General features: G+C 43.6%; 1 protein-coding gene across 1 annotated transcript in view; it reads left to right on the top strand.

Annotated features, from left to right (window-relative positions):
• The window catches only part of DICER1 (dicer 1, ribonuclease III), a gene marked incomplete in the record, with an annotated part of 1,877,097 nt that overhangs the window by 1,321,301 nt on the left and 530,991 nt on the right, over positions 1–24,805 (top strand). Inside the window, 2 exon segments of the mRNA XM_044074618.1 lie at positions 16,368–16,473; positions 16,635–16,810. Of these exon segments, the coding sequence (XP_043930553.1) occupies positions 16,368–16,473; positions 16,635–16,810 (282 nt within the window).

Raw genomic sequence — 24,805 nt, forward strand, 5'->3', positions numbered from 1 at the left:
AGAGGAGGGCAAAGAGAGTAATGAGAGATAATAGGTAGGAGGAGAGGACAATTACTATGAAGGATGGTGATAGGCGAAGGGAATTGGGGGAGTGTCTAGTGAGCTATAAGTTAAGGACCCCTAGGGGTGGGTGGGATATGGGGGTAGGGTGGGGAGCGAAGCGGGGCAGACACTAAAACCAGGAGAGAGCAAGAGGGAGAGAAAGCAATCAGTAAGGTGCAAATTAAGGGCAGGAGGCAGGCTAACGGTGGGTGGCTAAGGGTAGAAAGTGGAGAAAGGGGAAGAGAGAAGATAAATTACTAAGATAAGTGAGGCTAAAAAGAAAAAACAGTATGGGGATAGGCACCAGGGAAGCCTAGAGACGGTAGAGGTGGTGAAGGTGCAGCCAAGAGAATAGTTTGATAAGACTAAGGGACTGGAGACTATAGTCAGGGCTCAGAAAGGAAAGAAAAACAACAAGGAAATAGGAAAGAGAAAAGGCAGTCTAAGGGATAGAGTAGTAACTAAAACTGGGTGGGGGTGGGGGTGGGGGGTTTGCTGCTGGCAGTGACTGGCAGTAATTCAAGTTAAAGTTACAAGGGTAGAGGATAACTAATACCATATAGTAATACTTGTGATAAACTCAAAGACAAAACACTGTAACATACACTAATGTTTACTGTGGATATTTCCAGGGTGGTTTAGATAACCCGGGGGGGAACCCAAGGCAGGATCTAGTAGGTGGTTATAGCAGTTCTTAGGAGTCCAGGATGAATACTTCCAGGAGTTAAGAGAGTGGAGAAAAAGTATCTTATACCAGCTAGTAGAGAAATGATAAGAAAAAAAAGACAACAATGAGCAGCATATATTAATATTAATATTATAAATTACGAAAAATCAAAATTGACCCCAACTCAGAATTTAGAGTTTATAGGAGCCCTTCTAAATACTCACTTTCATAGCTTCTCTTCCCCCTGTGAGATTACAGAACGTCAGAGTTCAGGTACAGAAGCTAATCAGCAGCAAAAAGGTAACCACTCGCCTACTTTCAAGCACTGGGCTGCATGGCTGCAGCTATAATTCTAGTTCCCTAGCAAGATATCACATGAGGGTACTACAGGCCATCTCTGTGTCCCATCACAACCCCAAGCTGTAATGACCGTGGATATCTCCTAGATGGGGTGGGGATGGCATTATCTGGGCAAGACTGTCAAATGCACTTGGTCCGCCACAGAAGCCAATTTTGCATATCAGTGTATTGAAGCCTATGGGCAGTGCTTTTAGTGTTGCCAGCTTTTCCGACTGCTCTTCCTTCAAGAACAGTTGTAATTCAAATGGATAAGATGTCAGTGGTTTGGTACATCAACAAACAAGGAAGAACCGAAACCCTGTCCCCTTTGTGGAGAATCTCTGAATGTGGCAGTGGGCAATCACTTCCAGCCACTTTCTGATAGCAACGCACATTCTGGGAAGTTCCAGTGTAATCGCAGGCAGACTAAGCAGGTGTATTCTCTTGCTTCAGGCGTGGTCTCTCACTTAAAAAGTGATGGAAAGAATTTTCCATCGATGGGGCCAGCCTTGCTGCGACCTGTTTGGCTCCTCCCTAAACAAGTGCTGCAATTACTTTGCCCTGATTCCTCCAGGGGAATCGCCAAGAGATGCTGTTCTCCACATTTGGCCCTCTAGACTGCTGCATGCCTTTCCCCCAATTCCTGTAATCCCAAAATTCCTACAGAAAGCAAAAAGCAATTAGGTTGAAGAGAAAAGTAATCCTCATTGCACCTTATTGACTTCGACAAGTGTGGTTCCCCTTTCTTTGGTCTTATCTGATTCAACAACCTTGCACTCTGGAACCCAGCTCCAGATTTTTTCTCATCCAGAAGGATTAATCCATCCGAACATTGTGAACCTCAAACTGACAGCTTGGTTTTTCCAGTTCCATTAATAGCCAGACTTCCCTTTTTGGATCATAACAATATTGACCCTTTTTCAGCACTCATTGATAAATCCTAGAATTTTTAGCTTCACTTTTTAAAGCAGGTGCTTCCCAGTCTACTCTAAAAATGAAACTAGCTGGTATTTCAGATTTTCGTAATGGTTTTAAAGAATTCTCTTTGGCTTCTCATAAGCTTTGAAGATGTTCATCGTGTTACACTGCTGCAGTCTTCACACTTGGGTTATCCTGCCGTCAGGCGGTCCCGCAGTCGGCCTGATTTCCAAAGTCCTGGTCCGGCGTCGGTTGTCGTCGCTTTCACCCTGACGTCAGTGCGCCAGGGGTATATTAGAGTTAACCGACGCCATTTTCTTCAGTCTTTCTTGACGCACTGTGCCCGATGCAAAAGCAGTTCGCTAGTGCTGGTCGGCCATCTCCTGAGATTGATTGCAGAATCCAGATCCGAAGTCCTCGATAAAGATAAGTACCCCGTTAGGGAAACTTTTTCTTGCCTCAGACCGATGTCAGTAAAAGTTAATAACTGTATTTCTTGTGGGAAGCAAATACCTCATAAGGATTTTCATTCTTACTGTATTCCATGCCTAGGCCCTGACCACAACGTCACTGGGTGTCGGTTCTGTGCTAGATTTAATAAGCATACATTTAAACGTAGATCCGAATGCGCTCAACGATATTTTGATAAGCAATATAATTATAAAATGCCGTCGGACATTCCGACGCCCGCTCTCACCAAAAAACACAAAGATAAAGACAGGCGTCCGAGACTGGCAACCGACGACCAGGCCTCCGCCTCTCCATCCACCGGTTCTCTGGTTTTCTCTGAGGCGCCTATGCAACCCCTGACTACCGCCTTTGGGGAATCCTCAGCCCAGGCCGAATCCCACACGGAGCCAACAGGCCCTCCTACATTATCGGACACCGGTTCCACAGACGCTACCCTGGCTGAGGGTACTCCAATTTCTGAACAAACTACTGGGTCCACGGGTGTATTTGCACCCGAAAACCTTTCTATTAAGCTCTCTAAAGCTAGGCCCAAAAAGCAATTGCATTCTCCTGCCCAGGCTTCCATGTCTAAGAAGCAGATGCTCAAAATGGCTGAAGACCTGATTCTTTTAGTCAGGGGATCTCACCCCCCCTCCTGATAAGAGGCCTAGACAGGAAACTGAGTATGAATCCTCGGACCAAGTGTCCATTTCTTCAGATTCTGCCTCTGACCCTGAACTATCTTACCCTGCTTATGAAGATTCTGAAGCTGAGGAATCTACTCCTTCAGCATCCCCTCCTGAGGATTACTCTTTCGGGGAGACCTTACATTCCACGAGGGAACATTTTCACTGGGAAGGTCAGGAATATTCCGATTCTAAGAGGCGGCTTAGAGATTTTCTACTGTTACCCCAGCACAGGCCCCTTGCCATTCCTCCTGTGCTGGATATTGTTGATGATGTATTTTTGGAATCCAGTTTGATCCCTGATTCCTTACCTTCTGCTCCAGTTAAGCCTGATAGGTTCTACAGAGTCCCTGATTCTCATAAATTTCTTTACAAAAGCCCTGTGGCGGATCCAGAAACCATTTCCCAGGGCCCAAAAGGAGTAAAAGCTGCTTCAGCAAAAAACCCACTTCCTTCAGACAGGGATAATAGAGCTTATGACAGATGGGGAAAGAAGGTTTACACTTCTGCAACTTTAGCAATGAGAGCATTAAATTGCTAATTTCACATGCTAAAATATCAGCAATTTTTGTTGTCTCAATTAAAATCAAAGATGCTTCCAGATGCAGAATCTCATAATATAAAAGAGATGCAGGATTTATTGCATGCAGTTGAACAAGTGGACAAGCACACTTTGCAATGTGGTTTTGATTCATTGCAGGCTTCCTGTAGAGCAGCAGTAACAGGGTCTGTTATTGGGAGGCATGCATGGCTCAAGGAGCAACCTTTACCAGAGCAGGTAAAAGCTAAGTTATTAGATGCACCATTACAGCAGGATGTGTTATGTGGAAGTAAAGCTGAGGAAGTGTTAAAAAGAATGGAGGATAAAGCTAAATCAATGCAGACTGTTAAGGATTTCATGCAGGTTTAGCCTCTATGCTTCAGCAGGAATTGGCCTACAAAAAATTGGTCCTTTCCCATTACAGACAAGCCCCAAAGAGGCAGGTACAGGAGCCCCAGGGGCAGAGGTCAGTCACAGGGTGCATCCAGATCACGCCAATGGGTCGCTTATAACCAAAAGGAGGGTGAAGACAGACCCCAGACCTACAGAAAACAGACACAATGACTTTCCTTTACAGCTGCCAAGCCCATCAATGTTGGCAGCACCACTGGGGGGAAAATTGGCTCTTTTTGTAAACAATTGGTTTCTGATCACCAAGGACGAATGGGTACTAAAAATTGTGTCTCTAGGCTACAAATTCCATTTTCACACCTTACCAAGGAGAACAGGCATGCCAGACCTACCTGCAAATCAAAAGGTGGAGACTCAAAAACAAATTTTATCTCTCAACTATGGGCGCTATTCAAAAGGTGCCAAAGCAAGAACAGGGGCAAGGTTTCTATTCAAGGCTCTTCCTGGTACCAAGGAAAGACAATGCCTGGAGACCCATTCTCGACCTATCTATTTTAAACACCTTCCTGGAGGTCCCAAAGTTCAAAATGCTAACTCTACAGCAACTACTGCCCATGCTAGAAAAAGATGCCTGGCTAGTCACATTAGACCTCAAAGAGGCTTACTTGCACATTCCAATCAGGCAGACCTGCAGAAAATACCTCAGATTCAGAGCAGGCACAAAGCATTATCAGTTCTCTGCACTGCCCTTTGGCTTATCTACTGCGCCCAGGGTCTTCACAAAATGCCTGGCAACAGTAATTGCATTTTGCAGACTGAAAGGGATTCAAATTTATCCATACCTGGACGACTGTTTAATACAGGCAAGGACCAAAGAGAAACTTCTAAAGCATCTAGCATATGTGAAAACATTGCTGATCTGCCTAGGGTACACAATCAACGAGAAAAAAATCGAAGTTAGTACCCTCTCAAAAGATAACATTCCTGGGTGCCAGCTTGAATACAATGGCCCAGATGGCTTACTTACCAGCAGACAAGCAGATTCAACTAAAGCATTACTTTCAACACCTTGCAACACAGACCCAGCTCCCTGCAAGGAAAATCCTGCAGGCCTTGGGGTACATGGCATCTTGCATTCTGTTAATCCCATATGCAAAGCTGATATGAGGAAACTTCAATGGTATCTGAAGAGTGTTTGGACACAGCATTCCCAAAACTGGGAGACCGTAATATCTCTAATTCCCTGTCTGCAGAAGGAGTTTCTGTGGTGGGCACAAGCCTGTCACCTGAACAAGGGTTAGCATTTCTTTCAGCCCACAGCAAGGCAGTTTCTAACAACAGATGCCTCAGATTATGCATGGGGAGCCCACATGGACGGAAAGTGCATCCAGGGCAAATGGAGCAAACTTCAAAGGCATCTCCACATAAATCAAAAAGAGATGCTGGCAGTGCAAAATGCTCTCATGGCTTTCAAGGATCTTCTTCTTCCAGGACCATTGCTTATCAGAACAGACAACACGACGGTCGTGGTACATACACAAGCAAGGGGGAGTACATTCATACCCCCTATGCAGATTGGCAATGAATCTTTGGAACACAGCCTTGGCATTGAAAATTCACCTGCAAGCACAGTTCCTGCCAGGAACAAAGAATACCTTGGCAGACAGCCTAAGCAGAAACATCCTGGACCCACACGAGTGGCAGTTGAGCCCACTCATATTCAAGGGAATATTACAGAAATGGGTAACTCCAAAAGTGGACCTGTTTGCATCACCAAGCAACGCCCTGTTACCTCGATACTGCACAAGGATTTGCCATCCTCAAGCTTGGAAAGTGGACACCCTATCTTTCTGCTGGAGCAACCTGAAAGTTTAAGCATTCCCTCCTCTGTCTCTACTAGCGAAGGTTCTTATAAAGGTCAGACAAGAGAAGCCAAAGATGATACTGATAGCACCAAATTGGCCTCGACAGCATTGGTACCCGATCTTAAAGGATCTGTCACAGGAACCACCATGGTCTCTGCCTCTGACCTCACAGCTATTGATTCAGGAAGACATGCAGACCCTGCACGGGCAGCTCAAAACGTTAAACCTAGCAGCATGGAAGATATTTTGATAAATACAGCCATGCTCCTTTCCAAGGCAGTTTTGGATGTAGTACTTGAGGCCAGGCAGCCTACCACCAGAAAAACCTATTCTGACAAATGGAAGAGATTCTGTGCCTGGATCAATGCACGACATTTAGATCCTCAACTGCTTAACATTCCACAGATTTTACAGTATTTGACAGAGTTACTGCACAAGGGACTGTCCTTCTCCTCCATTAAGATCCATGCCTCTGCTATTTCAGCTAGCTATAACACGGATCCTCCAGTTTTTCACATCCTCTGGTAAAACAGTTTCTGAGGGGGGCAAAAAATATCAGACCCCCACACAGAGCTCCTACTCCTTCCTGGGACCTCAATTTTGTTTTGGAGAAGTTGACTTTACCTCCCTTCGAACCAGCTAGCTCGGCTGAACTGAAGTTTCTTTCCTGGAAAACAGCTTTTCTCCTAGCCATAACTTCGGCTCGGAGAATTTCTGAACTGCAGGCCCTCATGGCAGTGGAACCTTTTCTCATTTTCCACCAGGACAGGGTATTCCTGAGAACCAACCCTACCTTTATGCCTAAAGTAGTTTCTAGTGTAGCCCTAAACCAAACTATTCACCTGCCCACCTTTTTCCCCAAACCACAAAACAAAGGGGAGAGATTACTACATTCCTTGGACATTCACAGGCAACTACGTTTCTACCTGGATAAGACCAAGGCTAGCAGAAAGACAGACCAGCTTTTTGTTTCTTATGCTCCAGCTACCATGGGGAAAGCCATTTCTAAGCAAACAATTTCTAAATGGATTGGACATTGTATTTCCTTCTGCTACTCTCACCATGGGAAAATTCCCCCTGCCAATATTAGGCCTCACTCCACCAGAGCAATAGCCACTTCTACAGCCTTCCTTAGAGGTGTACCCACCAAGGACATCCTGGAAGCGGCTACTTGGAGCTCTGTACAGACATTCACCAAGCACTACCATTTGCCCCTCTTTTCCAAATCCAGGGGCTGGGTTTGCCACTGCAATTGTGCAGGGCCTCATAGCCAGTCCTAATGCTATCTAATGACCATCCACCCCTTACTCCGCTTTGGGACTCTACCCAAGTGTGAAGACTGCAGCAGTGTAACACGATGAACATAGTACAGTTTTGTACCTACCATAAATGTAGATGTTCGAGTGTTGACACTGCTGCAGTCCTATTTTCCCTCCCTCCTTCCCCTCTCTGTTCTATTGTTGCCAACTTTACCTTCTTTTTGCAAAGGTATTCCTACTCTGTCTATCTGGTTGGGGTTGTTTGCTGTGTATTACTGTTTATTTTTTCTAGTAAGTACTACATGCCTTCCTTTTTAGGGGCACCTGGCATCTGGGGCAAGAAAAACTGAAGAAAATGGCGTTGGTTGTCTCTAATATACCCCTTGCGCACTGACGTCAGGGTGAAAGTGATGACAACCGACGCCGGACCAGGACTTTGGAAATCAGGCTGACTGCGGGACCGCCTGACGGCAGGATAACCCAAGTGTGAAGACTGCAGCAGTGTCAACACTCGAACATCTACATTTATGGTAGGTACAAAACTGTACTTTCTTTTTAAAAGGAATTATCTTACTAAATCCCCCTTCCAAAGATAGTACTTCACCTTGGGATCTCAACTTAGTGCTACAAGCCATTGTTTATCCTCCCTTTAATCTGAAATTTTTATCCTGGAAAACTATATTTTAGTGGCAATAACTTCAGCTAGAAGGATTTCAGAAATACAAGCTTTTTCATGTAAATCTCCTTACCTGATATTTTGCATAAATATAAAGATTCACTGAGAACCAGTCCTTCTGTCCTTGGCTAAGGTAGTGTCAGAGATCAGTGTCAGCCAGACTATTAATTTACCAATATTTTTCTCAGTTTTACTAACAAATGTGAGTACTGCTTATATTTATTAGACGTTTACAGACAATATGTTTCTGTCTACACAGAACTAGGAATTTAAGAAAATCCAACCAACTTTTTGTGTCATTTTCATCTACAAGACTTTGCCAACCAGTCATCAAAGTGAAGCTAGCCAGATGGCCAAAGAATGTATTGCTTTTATCTACAGTAAGACACCTACAAGAGCTGTAGCTACTTCAGCAGTTTTTCAGTCTATGGCTTCTATGGATGATATCTGTGCAGCAGCAACTTAGACTTCCCCTCATACCTTTATTACTCATTACAGATTTGATCTGGTCTAAAGGGGAAGAGCATCATTTGGTTCAGATGTGCTCAGGAATATCCTTCCTTGAGTCCAGCCCAGGTCAAAGGTAGCTGGGGACTGTCCCATATCTTCAGGAAAAATGATAATTGACAACATCAAATAAAAAAGGTACGTACTCCCCATAACATTCCATCTGTGTTGTCCATTTGTTTTTTATCCTCCACTCCCCTCACACCTTCCCCGGCCCTTGATGTTTTTTGATGGAACGGATAATGGACTCGTATCACTTATTGTTGTATGGTCCCAGCTATGGCCTCTGTGATGGAACGGATAATGGACTTGTATCACTTATTGTTGTATGGTCCCAGCTATGGCCTCTGTGATGGAACGGATAATGGACTCATATCACTTATTGTTGTATGGTCCCAGCTATGGCCTCTGTGATGGAACGGATAATGGACTCGTATCACTTATTGTTGTATGGTCCCAGCTATGGCCTCTGTGATGGAACGGATAATGGACTTGTATCACTTATTGTTGCATGGTCCCAGCTATGGCCTCTGTGATGGAACGGATAATGGACTCGTATCACTTATTGTTGTATGGTCCCAGCTATGGCCTCTGTGATGGAACGGATAATGGACTCGTATCATTTATTGTTGTATGGTCCCAGCTATGGCCTCTGTGATGGAACGGATAATGGACTCCTATCACTTTGGTCCCAGCTATGGCCTCTGTGATGGAACGGATAATGGACTCGTATCACTTATTGTTGTATGGTCCCAGCTATGGCCTCTGTGATGGAACGGATAATGGACTCCTATCACTTATTGTTGTATGGTCCCAGCTATGGCCTCTGTGATGGAACGGATAATGGACTCGTATCACTTATTGTTGTATGGTCCCAGCTATGGCCTCTGTGATGGAACGGATAATGGACTTGTATCACTTATTGTTGTATGGTCCCAGCTATGGCCTCTGTGATGGAATGGATAATGGACTCGTATCACTTATTGTTGTATGGTCCCAGCTATGGCCTCTGTGATGGAACGGATAATAGACTCGTATCACTTATTGTTGTATGGTCCCAGCTATGGCCTCTGTGATGGAACGGATAATAGACTCGTATCACTTATTGTTGTATGGTCCCAGCTATGGCCTCTGTGAAGGCTTTTGGAGTTTTTTCTTTGTCTTTCAGCAAACTCGATTAGAGGAAACTAGAAGAGGAGCATTGTGGGTAAGGGTCAGGCTCGAGAGGTTTTGGCTTGTGCAAGATGTAGTAATGGCTGAGTCGGTTCCATGGATTGGAGGATAAATGAAAATGGACAACACAGATGGAACATTATAGCGAGTACATAACTTCTTTTTATAGACTTGGAGAGAGGCGTGTCCCCTGCATGTAAGGAAAAAAAAAACACTCTTGGCTGGCTCAGAGGAGGAAGCGTCACCATGAAGCCAAACTAAAAAATCTGGTTTCTGGAGAAGATTCATCTTTGGGTCAGTCTTTTTCTAGGGTTCTGTAAGAAAAGAAAATGGAAAGTTAGGTTTTTTTTTCACCACATAGAATGTTCAAGAAAGTTGACTGAGTTGTGGTGATGGATTATTTTAAACCTTAACGTCTTTGAATTCTGACTGTTCACTAGCTTTAAAAGATGATTTTCCTTTTTCAGATACTAATTTCCAGTTTGAAGCACAGGTATCAGTGTCGGTTCTATATTATATGTTCAAAGAGACTTTTCTTCGAACATATAATCATCGACCCCTAAAGAACGAACAGTCTAAAGCGCTAACGGCCACATCTGCAATTTTTTTCCTCGTGGAAAAAAATTCAGTTGGCTGTTATCGGGAATTGCCCTTTTCCCCAACGTAGAGCGATCTTGGAGTTTATGTATTTAGTTGGCGGGGTGTGGGGGGTGAAGCCCCCCACTTGATTAGGGTTTTGAAGTTTGTGTTTTTTGTGTACGACCCCGTGAATTTTTTCCCCGAGAAAAAAATCCGCGGATGTGGTCATTCACACTTTAGAGTGTTTTCTCTTTAGGGGTCAATGATTATATGTTCGAAGAAAAGTCTCTTTGGACGTGATATAGACCCTCAGTGTCTTCTCATGAAGTTATATTTTTTTCTGAAACTATAGCCAGAATGAAAGACTGGTATTTCCTCAAAATTGTTATGACTTTCTACAGCAGCCGTTCCTCCTGTTTTACCAGTTTTAGGAGATGTTTTGTTGACAGCCTGCAGTATGCCTGTTAGTCAACCTGCTGCCCAAAAAATAATTATAGATTATATAAGGTTCCCCAGACTGACAAATAAATAATGATAGATTGTATGAGGTAAACCAGACTGGCAAATAGTAAAGATAGGTTGCATGAGGTTCAAAAGACTGACAAGTAGTAATGAAAGATTGTATGAAGTTCCCTAAACCCACAAATATCTGTTTTCAGTTCCCAAATCAGATCTTGCAGTTATTTCTGTGGCCAAACAACAGGTTGATGCTAATACAGTTACCCTGACAAGGATGGGAGCTTTGGTAGCCCTGGGAAGAAAGTATGTTCTTTTTACTTTATCTTCACTATTCTGAATTGTCAGGTTCGTATGTCAGAATTTCTGCTGGTATCTTTTGAAACCTTAAGAGGTTAAGGTTTTTCTGAATTCTTTGATAGCTTCTTTTTCTCAGGTTACCAGACGGTCTTTAACATGTTCTTATGGCAGTGCTGATACTGTATTCAGAGCAGCTGCTGTTGGGTCAGTAATGAAGGTTTCTGGGTTGCACGCATAAAATTTATCAGAGATGTCAACACTGAGATCTTAAATACTTCTTTAGATAGAGAATTATTGTTTGTGCCCTCTTTTGCTGAGGTCCTTAAAAGATTTGATAAAAGAGAGAAGTTAGTTGAGGGGGTCACTCAGATTTTCCAACCTAACCCTCCTTAACTAAATTTAATAGGACCTCTCCCTTTAGTTCACAGTTCTTTTACAGGAAACAGAACAAATAGTCTCATCAAAGTTCAGGGAAACAGAATTTCTAAATACTGTGGCAGAGAGGCTCTTGGCGCAGTGACAGCGCTCCCAGGGTTAAGGACAGTTCAAAAAGATAGATTGTGTCTCTTCAGCTGTTTCCCCCTTCCCACCCTGGTATTCCTTGAAACCTCTCCCTTAAAATGTAGGTCTTCATTTACCTCAGTGGCATCAGATAACTTCAGACAAATGGGTTTTTGAGAATCATTCAGAACGGTTATATTTGGCAGTACAAGTTTTTCTCATTTTCAGGGGATTCCTCCTCACCCATCAAACCAGTCTTGCCTGTAAATGCTGTATTCTATGGGTCATAGAGCCATTTCCCTCAGAACAAACTTGGAAAGGATTTTATTCAAGAACCTTTCTGGTGATAAAGGAAGAAGTAACATGGAGACCAGTCCTTGATCTTTCTTTTCTAAATCTTCAAATCAGAGTCCCAAAGTTTAAGATGCTTTCTTATAGCTTCATAGATGTTTACTAGGCTAATGACCACAAGGGCCTTTTTAAGCCTAGACATGCATCCCGAATCTCTGACAAGTTCTGACACCCTTGATAAGTGTAAGCATGGGCCTGGGAGATGAACCATCTACAGGTTACCTGTTTGCATTAGAGACATAGGTGCCAAACCAGGGATGAATTTCTGGTTTCTCATCCAATTGTCCAAATCGCACTTGAATTGGGATAGGAAGAAACTCTGCTTCACATGGATGAGGAGACTGTCCCATAGACAGGGTAGTCTCTGGGATACATACCCGTCTCTCCAGCAGGTCCTAATTATATCACAGGCAAGGTTTAAGTCTTTAGAATGGGTAATTCTGGTACTGATTGTTTTGTGGATATGCAGGAGGTCCATCAGAGTGGGGTCTGACAATGCCCTATAATGTCAGGCATTGTCTTAACCCTTTTTTGATATTTATCATCACACCTCACATCTTCTTGGTAAATCTGTATTTAAAAGATCACATCCCAGTTCTCAAAGACGTAGATTTTTTTTTTTAAGATTTTCTGTGTCTGGCATACATTTTCAGTTCCCTGTCATACCTTTTGGGCTACCTTCAGCTCCAAGGATATTTAGATCGTGTCTGGCTACAGTAGTAGCTTACTGTGTGTTGCAAGGCCTTTACATTTTTCCCTGTTTAAACAATGTCTTTTGCAGATTCTTTTTTCAAAATGTCTGGATTCTGTTGCCTGGGTAGAGGGCCTAGTTCTCAGTCTGGGTTTCCAGGTAAGCATGCAGAAATCTTCTTTCATTTCTTTGCACAGAATGGTATTTTTTTTATGCATCCCTCATGAGGGCTTTTCTTCCTCAGTGTAAAGTAGACTAGTGCGGTACATAAACAAGGGGTTGGGGGCAAATCATACCACCTTTGCAGACTAACAATGGTAACCTGGGAACTAGCAACTCAACACAGTGTATCCCTTCAGACTATGTACATTCCATCTCAATAAAACATTTCTGTAGACCAGGGACACTGGCAGAGGTGCCGGAGTGGGCTGTGGCAGAGGTACTGGAGTGGGCAGTGGATGAGGTTCCAAAATGGGCAGTGGCAGAATGGACAGTGGCAGAGGTGCCGGAGTGGGCAGTGGCATAGGTGCTGGAATGGGAAGAAAGGTTAGTGTTTCATTCCCTCCTTTATTCAGTTCCTGAGAGAGAGAGTTCCTGGAGAACAGTTTTGGATCTGTCAATGCTCATTCTCTTATTAAAAGTGCCCAAATTATATCAGGGTTCCTTCCTTTACCATAACTTACAAGTTAGTAAGCAGGTTGGAATTATAAACAGCTGTGCCTTTGAACTTCTGATTGTCTACTTTGTACAAAGAACAAGAGTATAATTTGAACCAACATACAGTGAATATAAAAAAATGTGCACACCCATGTTAAAATGACAGGTTTTTGGGATATAAAAAATGAGACAACAATAAATCATTTCACAACTTTTCCCACCTTTAATGTGATCTATAACCTGTACGGTTCAATTGAAAAGCAAACAAATCTGTTGGGGTTAATCAAAGTTTCTTTAATTGATGGCAGGTAACACTATTTGTACTTCTGTACCAATTAATGTTTAATTTTTTTTCTGCATGTATGTTCTTGTCAGAGCTTTTCTCCCTTGGCCTCCACCGAAAATGGGCTCTTTTAGGCCCAGTGGACTTTCCCGGTAAACAAATGCAATAAATAAATATAAAAAATAAAAAACGTATGATAAGCTGGTTGCATAAGTGTGCATACCCTTAAACTAATACTTTGTTGAAGCTCCTTTTGATTTAGTTACAGCATTTAGTCTTATTTGGTAGGAGTCTATCAGCATGGTATATCTTGACTTGGCAATATTTGTCCATTCTTCTTTGCAAAAGTGCTCCAAATCTGTCAGATTGCGAGGGCATCTCTTGTGCACAGTCCTCTTCAGGTCACCCCACAGATTTTCTGTTGGATTTAGGTCTGGGCTGTGACTGTGCCATTCCAAAACTTAATTTTCTTCTGGTGAAGCCATTCTTTTGTTGATTTGGATGTATGCTTGGGGTCATTGTCGTGTTGAAAGGTGAAATTCCTCTTAATCTTCAGCTTTCTAGCAGACGCCTTAGGGTTTTGGGTCAGAAGTGACTGGTATTTGGAACTGTTCATAATTTTCTCCACATTGACTAAAGCCCCAGTTTCAGCTGAAGAAAAGCAACCCCAAAGCATGATACTGCCACCACCATGCTTCACCGTGGAGATGGTGTTCTTTTGGTGATGCAAAATGTTGTTTTTGCACCAAACGTACCTTTTGGAATTGTGGCCAAAAAGTTCAACCTTGGTCTCATCAGACCATAACACATTTTTCCACATGCTTTTGGGAGACTTGATGTATTGATTTACAAATTTTAGCTGGGCCTGGATGTTTTTCTGTGTAAGAAAAGGCTTCCGTCTTGCAACCCTACCCCATAGTCCAGACATATGGAAAATGTGAGAAGTTATCGCATGTAGTACACAACCAGTACTTACCAGAAATTCCCGCAGCTCCTTCAGTGTTGCTGTAGGTCTCTTGGCAACCTCCCTGACAGGTTTTTGTCTTGTCTTTTCATCAGTTTTGGAGGGACGTCCAGTTCTTTGCAACATCTCTGTTGTCCCATATTTTCTTTCACTATTTGATTGTCTCCACTGTGTTCCATGGTATGTCCAATGCTGTGGAATTTTTTTTGTACCCTTCTCCTGACTGATACCTTTCAACAGTGAGATCCCTTTGATACTTTGTAAGCGCTGTGCGAAGCATGGCTTTTGCTGTAGCAGGCAACTGTGTAAATGTCAGGAAAATCCTACTAGGACAGCTGAACTTTGGGGCTAATCATAGTTTCTTTAATTGATGGCAGGTGTGTACCCAAGAAGACTGAATGTTGTAATTAAATCAAAAGGTGCTTCAAGAAAGTATTAGTTTAGGGGTGTGCACATGCAACAAAGTATTAGTTTAAGGGTGTGCACACTTATGAAACCAGTGTGTTGTACGTTTTTTATTTTTTTTTCCCGTAACAGATTTGTTTGTTTTTCAATTGAATTGTACATGTTATAATCACACTAAGTGTGGGAAAAGTTTTGAAATTGTTTATTCTGGTCTGATTTTTTTATATCACAAAAACCTGGCATTTTAACCGGGGTGTGTACACTTTTTATTTCCACTGTAGGTTCCATAAGGTTTGATTTCAAAAATAGTGGTTCCCCAGGATGTCCTGAAACCAGAACTCCCTGTGTTGCCTCACATTCAGGTGGAATTTCTATAATTCGTAGATCAAATGTGGAGGATGGAAGGGAAATCTTTCTCCCAGCCTTGGCCATCCCAGTTGCTGACCGCTGATGCTTCAGACTTTGCATGAGAAGCATATGTGGAATGGAGCATTTTCAGTTTAGGGAGCTTGGATTTTCACACAGAAAAATGCACATCACCCTGAAGGAGATGTTAGTATGGAGGTTGGTTATCTTTCAGCTCATCACATTTATTACCGAGGTTGTGTGGTTTATAAAGACGTGGGGGGGGTGGGAAACTGCCATGTAGGCATGCAAGCTGGAGGTCCAGCCCATCCTAGTGCTTAGGCCTGTGCACACATAATGCCTGCACCTCAGCAGGGTGTGTTTTGGAACTCAGGGCTTATACACATATACTGTGTCCACCTCAGCAGGGTGTTTTCTGAAACTCAGGACTGTACACATATACTGTCTCCGCCTCAACTGAGTGTTTTTGCAAGAGTCTAAGAATAAAAGCCAAATCTGCAAGTATTCTGTCAGCTGATAACTAGATGGAAGCTTTTGCAAAAAGACTTGCTCCCCTCCCAGATGAACTTTCTGCATCCCTTTCCCTATTACCCTGCACAGGGCTCCCCTGCAGTAAAGCACTGAAGATGGATGCCTTTTCCTTTTAGTAGTGGCACAGATTCTTGTATACTTTTACCCCTTGGTGGTGGTTGTGGGGTGGGGTTCACAGAGTGCACCCCAACATGTTCATGATGCTGTTCAGGGGCAGGCAACACTGTTTTTGATGGTGCTGCTAGCCAAACAACCATCATACCTTCTACTGCAAAAAGGATACGTCTCCCACACAGCCAGAACCCTTGTGTATCCTGACCTGAAGATACTCAGCAGAGTTCTCACCTACCTTCTCTCCAAGCAGAATAGCCTCTGTTTCAGTCTTCCTGCAAAAAGCATTGCATTTCTTGGTGGGATACGTAAGGAGGACTCTTAAGACCTTTTGACATCATTAGGTCAACTCTTCCATACATGGAACCAGGCCTCTGCAGCAAATAGAACTGAAGATTGTGCGGTCTTTACCAACTTTTATATTGGTTACACATGTACCTCCTCATGTGCGGGGATGGACATTAGCTTGCACCCTTGCATAAGCAGAGCTATGTCAGCCCATAGCCAGTTCCCTTATATAATGAGTGGTACTGCATTAGTAAGCCTATTCAAACATCTGCTCTTATGGTGAGTTGTCAGCTGTTGTACTTTCTGTAGTTTGCATGTTTTTGCCTTTCCTTTCTTCGGTCCTTTAGTTTAAATTAAATTTTCTTGCCTTTTCAAAAACAAATGAATGTATCTTTTTTGTTTGCTTTTAGACTGAATCTATTAACTCCTCGTCATTTGAATCAAAAAGGAAAAGCGCTTCCTTTAAGTAGTGCAGAGAAACGGAAAGCTAAGTGGGAAAGTTTGCAAAATAAGCAGGTATTCTAGTAGAAAAGAACATTTTACCTTCTGCATTAATTTGCGCTGCTAAATTGTCTAGCAAATCTAGTTCTCGTTTTGTTTCTGCTTAGTGCTTTATTGCTAGATGAGTGTTAGTTACATTGAGTTGTTAAGAGTTTTTAATTGTTTGTGTTTTAAAGATTTTGGTTCCTGAACTTTGTGCCATTCACCCAATTCCTGCTTCACTGTGGAGAAAAGCAGTTTGCCTCCCAAGTATCCTGTATCGCTTGCATTGTCTGCTGATAGCAGAGGAACTGAGATTCCAGACAGCAATTGATGCTGGTGTGGGGGTCAAATCACTGCCAGCAGACTTCAGGTTTGTTGAGAGTCTTTTTTGGAAGTAACGCACATTTAAAATCCTGCCATTAAACTGATTACCTCAGTTATGTGTTTATCAATATGTTATGATTGCTTGCATGTTTGAGATGATTTTCATTTCTGCGTTGTTTCTTGTTGTGGCATAAAGGTTAGAATTGTTGCCTTTTAGAACTTTTCTGTCTAGCTCAGTTCTTGGTTGGAGTGTGCATGTTCTCTGTGTGGCAAAAGGCGCTTCGTCAGATGCTGTGATGTCCTCCTACTTCCAGAGACATGCATAGGTGAAAGGTCAGCCCTCCAAACTGAACCTAGGGATGATGATTGGGTGTATGTATGAGTGCATGTGTGTCTCATGTAGTACACTAGGATCTTGTCCTAAAGTTGTTTCACTACCCTGAGTGCCAGGATAAGTTCCAGCTCTTCCACAACCCTGAACTGGATGAAACAGGTAAGTAGACAATGAAAGACTACTTTTCCCCTTAAAAGTGTATATTGTAGTCATAAGAGCATTACAGTAGCCAGAACTTCTGTATGTTTGGCTCTGTTCTAGCTTTCCGCTGCAGTAGTGTTTGCTGTACATGAGAGTTAGTCAGAGAAGGTTATTGATTAGCTAGCCTGACTCCCAGAGCTCTTCAAATGGTCAGGTGCAGACTGGCTGCTCTCAGTTGCAGTAATTCATAAAAGAGGTGGTCATCACATTTTGCTGCAGGCTTATCTTATATCTCAGTGAGGTCTTGATCACTTGGTCTGGGGCTGCCCCAAAGCTTCTACGTGTCTCTTCAGAAAGCCCAGTACCCCATTGGGGAAATCTTTTTATTGCTGATGTGTAATGCAATTTAGTTATTTATTTTACTTATGAATAGTTTTACTGGAAACTTGCCCTGTTTCCCTGGACATGCCTCATTCAAGCTTGAAAAAAAAAAAAAACTTTGCTTCTGGGGGTTTCAGATCTGCTTAAGAGAGTTTAGTTATGTTGCAGAGTTTAAGTATTTGTATATTTCCCCGGGAAGACCCATTAAGTAAAGAAGCTTCTGTGTTTGACTGATGCAGGGAGAAGTTGGAGGCTGTGATGTAGATGTTGGATTTTGAATGGAACTTGCTTGTCAAACTGCACTGAGACACATCAGCCACGTGTAAAGGAGAGAAATAATGAGACACATCAGCCACATGTAAACGAGAGAAATAATGAGAAACATCAGCCACGTGTAAACGAGAGAAATAATGAGAAACATCAGCCACGTGTAAACGAGAGAAATAATGAGAAACATCAGCCACGTGTAAATGAGAAATAATGAGAAACAGCCACATGTAAATGAGAGAAATAATGAGAAACATCAGCCACATGTAAACGAGAGAAATAATGAGAAACATCAGCCACGTGTAAATGAGAGAAATAATGAGAAATATCAGCCACATGGAAAAGAGAGAAATAATGAGAAACATCAGCCACATGTAAATGAGAGAAATAATGAGAAATATCAGCCACATGTACATGAGAGAAATAATGAGAAACATCAGCCATGTGTAAACGAGAGAAATAATGAGAAACATCAGCCACATGTAAACGAGAGAAATAATGAGAAATATCATCCACGTGTAAACGAGTGAAATAATGAGAAACATCAGCCACGTGTAAATGAGAGAAATAATGAGAAACATCAGCCACATGGGAGAGAGAAATAATGAAAAACAGCCACGTGTAAATGAGAGAAATAATGAGAAACATCAGCCGCATGTAAACGAGAGAAATGAGAAACATCAGCCACGTGTAAACGAGAGAAATAATGAGAAACATCAGCCACGTGTAAACGAGAGAAATAATGAGAAACATCAGCCACATGTAAACGAGGGAAATAATGAGAAACATCAGCCACATGTAAACAAAAGAAATAATGAGAAACAGCCACATGTAAACGAGAGAAATAATGAGAAACAGCCACGTGTAAAAGAAATAATGAGAAACAGCCACATGTAAATGAGAGAAATAATGAGAAACATCAGCCACATGTAAACGAGAGAAATAATGAGAAACATCAGCCACATGGAAGAGCGAGAAATAATGAGAAACATTAGCCATATGTAAACAAGAGAAATAATACTACCATGTGGTGAGGTGAGTAAACCGAAGGACACTAAATCAAGAGAGAGCTTCCCAGCCCCAGAGCTTGACATCTGTCTTTGGCCCTCTCTGTCTGGAGGTGAACCTACCACTGGCTCTTGTCATGTCCTTCATTGGCTTTTGCTGTATGTAGCAGCACATCAGATGTGGAGATCATTTTAACAAGAACAATGTGACGCTGGTATCAGAATTGAAATTGCTCTGACCAGAAGGAGGTGTTTTTGTTTCTGACTTTTAGTTCATGATAGCTTTCTTACTTTTAGTTCATGATAGCTTTAAAAAAAAAAAAAAAAAAAAAGCTTCCAGTTGTGACTGCACTATGAGAGATTTCAGATGACAATGCCAGTTGTGACTGCACTGTGAGAGATTTCAGATGACAATGCCAGTTGTGACTGCACTGTGAGAGATTTTGGATGACAATGCCAGTTGTGACTGCACTGTGAAAGATTTCTGATGACAATGCCAGTTGTGACTGCACTGTGAGAGATTTCGGATGACACTGCTGAGTCCTTCATTCTCCTTCTTGTCTCCTGAAGTTCAGAAAGTCTAACTTCATGCATCTTCATTCTGTAGGCCTTATAAGCCCCTGTTCCTTTTCATGTCATCCCATGCTGTAACTAACTCGTGCCTTGCAGACAGCTGGCCCAGGAGCATTTAGTGATGTGGTAGAATTCATAATCTGATGCCACAACATATTGGATACCTAAATTTTCAAAATGCAAAAGAACCTTCCATTAGAGGGACTGTGAACATAAAGGTCTGGGTTATACTTTGGAAATGTCTTCTCCAGTTTTCTTCCCAAGGAGATCACATTTGGGAAGCCCTTCGTCTCATAAGGGAGTACATCCCGTATGAATCTAAGGAAGTAGCAGACGTAAAAATGAGGTAGCTGGATCTACTCCTGGATGAACCAAAACTCACTGCTCTACTTCTAGTGTTTGAATTTTTCAAGGAAGCTTTTTTGGTGGCGTCCTTGGAATGGAATTTCCACTCTTCTGGCACCACCACATGTGATGAATTTCGCAGTATCCAGCAGGCTTTCACAGTATCTGTACAAATAGTGCATGGCAGAACTAGCTGTAATGTCCGTGGCAGTGAGCCCCAGCAATTCTGTTAAGGATATATTGACTAGAGTAACTTCCTGGTGTGGTAAAAAGGTTTATACCCCTGTTACCCTAGTCTTTAGTACCAATCATTGCCATGTCCATGTGGGTAAATAGCACGGTAGGAGCTTGAAGGTTGAAGAATGGTTGTCACAGATCACTGATGAAACTGTTGAAGTGCTGTAGATGCAGCATCAAGGGCAGCAGGAACAGGCTTCATCATCAGGAGCCGTACAGCCCCTGCCAGAAGGAACAGGCTTCATCATCAGGAGCAGTACAGCCCCTGCCAGCAAGAACAGGCTTCGTCATCAAGAACCATACAGCCCCTGCCAGCAGGAACAGGCTTCATCATCAGGAGCCGTACAGCCCCTGCCAGAAGGAACAGGCTTCGTCATGTGAAGAGACATAGAGAAGCTCTCTGAGCATGTAGCCCAGGCCGGTATGACCCTGACCTTGAGTAGCATCTTATCCTCACCAAGAATGATGCCACAATATGAAGACAAGATGATCAATTTCAACAATTGGCTTGAGTATTAGTGTCATTCAAAGTGGATCCAATGCCTGTCAGCCTGGGATGATATGCTCGACAAGCCACAATGCTTCGCTAGGGACGGCTTGCACCTGTCACCCCTGGGCTTTCGGATATTGGCAAAGGCTCTTGCTACCCCCATAGTGCCTTTTTTAGGCAAGGCTCAAAAGACAAACCCACCTCCATAGGTATCACAAGGGATAAGAAACTAAGAGTAATGCTACTCAACCCCAGAAGTCTAAACCTCAAGATGCACGCACTCGAAACTCTCCATAGCATGGAGAACATCGATATCTGTGCAGTAACAGAAACCTGGTTCAGGGCTCCCGAGAGCACCCCAGCACTACCAGGTTATACCTCATATCATGCTTTTTGGCCCCAAAACTTGGACCGAACCACAAAAGGAGGGGGAGTATCAATATTCATCAAAGATACCCACACCTCCAGGTTGGTGGCACAGCACGAAGCATCAGAGACTATCCATGTGCAACTAACAGTAGGTAAAACTGCCTTCCAGTTTATAGCCTGCTACAGGCCACCCTCCCAAACCCAGGAACCCCACTCGGCCTTCCTGAGAACACTGGAAAATATGAAGCTCTCTCCAAACACCATTATATTGGGCGACTTCAACTACCCAAACATAGACTGGGAGCATTACTCTAGCTCCAACACCCTAGCCCAAAGGTTCCTAGAATCCATAAACTCAAATGCTATGGAACAACTTGTTACCACTCCCACAAGAGGGGAAAACATACTGGACCTGATCATCACCAACATGGGGACTCTATGCTCCAGACCAGAAGGGGTTTATATTTAAGCTGGTGAACTTATCTATAATGCCCGAGTTGGGTATTGTATCGAAGGCTTTTGCGAGGTCCAGGTAGGCTGTGTGGACCACCTTCCCCTCATCAATGGCCTTGGTGACTGTTATAAAGAAGTCAACCAGGTTTAAGAGGCAGTATCCCTCACTGGTAAGATCAGACCATAAACTAATCTCACTGGATATTCACATCCCGACCCCACCCCCTGCCCAGAAAACCACAGTGAAAAACTTCTCAAAAGCAAATTTCACACTCCTCAAAACCGAGGTAGAATCCTTCAAAGCCCCCGGGCCTGTGGAAAATACGGCCCAGACCGCAGAATCCTTTATAAATGCATTCTATGAACACCTTCAGGAATGCATGGATCATGCAATCCCAAATAAAACCAAGACCTCCAAAGGCAGACGTCCTGTCTGGTGGACCCCAGCCATAAACAAACTATACAATAGAAGGAGGAAGCTACTACATGATAGAGCAAAATCCCAAAAAGGGAAGGCATCTCTGATCAGTATTAGCAAAAAACTACGGGCACTCATAAAATCGTCTGAGGTCAGCTTCGAGAGAAAAATTGCACAGGACACTAAGGATAATCACAAGGCTTTCTTTAGTTATGTTAGGAACCTGGGTGAGAATTCCCAGATATGCTCAGAATTAGTCCAAAATGACAATAAATATACACCGAACCCACAGACATTGCCAACATCCTAGCTGACAGGTTCAGCGCAAACTCCCCCCCCCACCAAAAGGGCAAATATCTATCCCAGCAGAATGCTGCCCCCCTGACATCTCAGATGCTCAGGTAAGAGCCGCCCTCTCCAAAGCAAAAAACACAGCATCAATGAGACCAGACGGTGTCCCGGCTGGCCCCTACATGAACTCCAAGAAGAGCTAAACCCAAACATAAAACTACTGTTCAATCTCAGCCTTACTACAGGATATGTACCCAAAGAGTGGCGTACAGCAACAGTGGTCCCTCTCCACAAAGGTGGTGCCTCAACAGACCCTGGAAACTATCGCCCCATAAGCCTGACTAGCTTGGTCTGCAAAGCTATGGAAAGGATCATCATGGACCTCATAAATAAAGATATTGGGGACCTACAGACACTGGATCCTACTCAGTTCGGCTTTGTTAAGGGCAGATCCTGCCTCTTAAACCTGGTCGACTTCTTTGAAACAGTCACCAAGGCCATTGATGAGGGGAAAGGTGGTCCACACAGCCTACCTGGACCTCGCAAAAGCCTTCGATACAATACCCCACTCGGGCATTATAGATAAGCTCACCAGCTTAAATATAAACCCCTATGTCACTAGATGGGTTGCAAACTGGCTCAAGGACAGAACCCACATGGTTAGAATTGTTGGAGCCATGTCAGACTCCAAACCAGTTACAAGTGGCATCCCACAAGGTTCAGTCCTGGGACCTCTCTTGTTCGGTATATATTTTTCGGAGGTACAGGCCAACACGGAAGGACTGTGGCTGACCAAGTTCGCAGATGACTGCAAACTGTGCGCCATAATCGACTCTCCAGCTGACACAAGCATCCTCCAAAAGGGCCTCATAGAAGCAGACAACTGGTGCCAGAGCCATGGCCTCAAGCTAAACGCCAAAAAGTGTATAGTCATCCCCTTTGGCAAAAACAGAGTGCCCACAAATTACCACATAGGTGGTAATCCATTAAGTACAGAAGAAGTAATTAGGGACCTGGGGACCCAAGTTGATAGCAATCTCTCATTTGACAACCACGTGGCCAAAGTGGTTAGAAAAACATTTTATATAGCCCACCTAATCATGAAGGGATTCACATCTAGATCAGGGGAGGTCATCATGCCTCTTTACTCATCTCTCATCAGGCGCATAATCGAGTACAATGCCCCTTTTGGGATGTACCTTACCAGACACCTGCAGCAACTGGAAAGACCCCAAAAGTACCTCACCAAGAGGATCAAAGGGCTCAAACAGATGCCATATGCCGCCCGGTTAAAGAAACTCCATCTCTACTCAGTGGCATACCGCCTGCTCAGAGGTGATCTGTGCCTGACGTATAAAGCCATGTCCAACCCAGAATTAAGGGACATGCTGCACCTCAAAAAATCCAAATCCCATCGAGCTACTCGCTCGAGAGACTTGAACCTCAGCACTGAAATAAATAGGACATGCTGGAGGGACAGATTCATAACCCAGAGGCTCCCTTCACTCAGGAATAAAATCCCAGTCCAGGTTAGGAAGAGTCCCTCATTGACTCTCTTCAAGAGGAATCTTGATGAGCGGATGGGAGATCGTATGGATGGGAGATCGTAGGTTTACCCCAGGTATCACTTCTGTGTCACTGTTAGACAGAGGCACAGTATACTAACCTCGAAAAAGGGCATAGCAAAATTAATTTAAAATGGGTGGCAAAAGCTAAACATACTCTGGCTAGGCTTATAAATGCCCTAGGGCAGATAGCCTAGTATGAACCTATAAGAACCATATAGTCCCTGCCAGAAGGAACAGGCTTCGTCATCAAGAACCATACAGCCCCTGCCAGCAGGAACAGGCTTCATCATCAGGAGCCGTACAGCCCCTGCCAGAAGGAACAGGCTTCATCATCAGGAGCCGTACAGCCCCTGCCAGAAGGAACAGGCTTCGTCATCAAGTACCATACAGCCCCTGCCAGCAGGAGCAGGCTTCGTCATCAAGAGCTGTACAGCCCCCTGCCAGCAGGAACAGACTTCGTCATTAAGAGCCGTACAGCCCCTGCCAGCAGGAGCAGGCTTCGTCATCAAGAGCCGTACAGCCCCTGCCAGCAGGAACAGGCTTCGTCATCAAGAGCCGTACAGCCCCTGCCAGCAGGAGCAGGCTTCGTCATCAAGAGCCGTACAGCCCCTGCCAGCAGGAATAGACTTCTTCATCAAGAGCCATACAGCCCCTGCCAGCAGGAATATACTTCGTCATTAAGAGCCGTACAGCCCCTGCCAGCAGGAACAGGCTTAGTCATCAAGAGCCGTACAGCTCCTGCCAGCAGGAATAGGCTTCTTCATCAAGAGCCATACAGCCCCTTCCAGCAGGAACAGGCTTTGTCATCAAGAGCTGTACAGTCCCTGCCAGAAGGAACAGGCTTCGTCATCAAGAGCCGTACAGCCCCTGCTTCGTCATGAAGAGCCGTACAGCCCCTGCCAGAGAATGTGAGGTTTAGTGTTCCCACATACGAAATCTTCAAGAACACACAAAAAAAATAAAGATAAAAAATGGTTACCCTGAATCTAAAATATACCTACTTGTACAGCCCCATAGAAAAAGGGTAGTCAGATAGTTCCTCAGGTTTGGCACAGGGGGGTTCCACTATCATTTTATTTCCTTGCTGCTTGGCTTGAATTCTGTACCCAAGTCTTTTACAAAGTGCCTGAAAAATGGTTACTGCCTTTTAGGGAAAATCTCCAGAGT

Source organism: Protopterus annectens, chromosome 6.part0, assembly GCF_019279795.1.
Source record: "Protopterus annectens isolate FY-2018-M chromosome 6.part0, PAN1.0, whole genome shotgun sequence".
Lineage (NCBI taxonomy): Eukaryota > Metazoa > Chordata > Ceratodontiformes > Protopteridae > Protopterus > Protopterus annectens.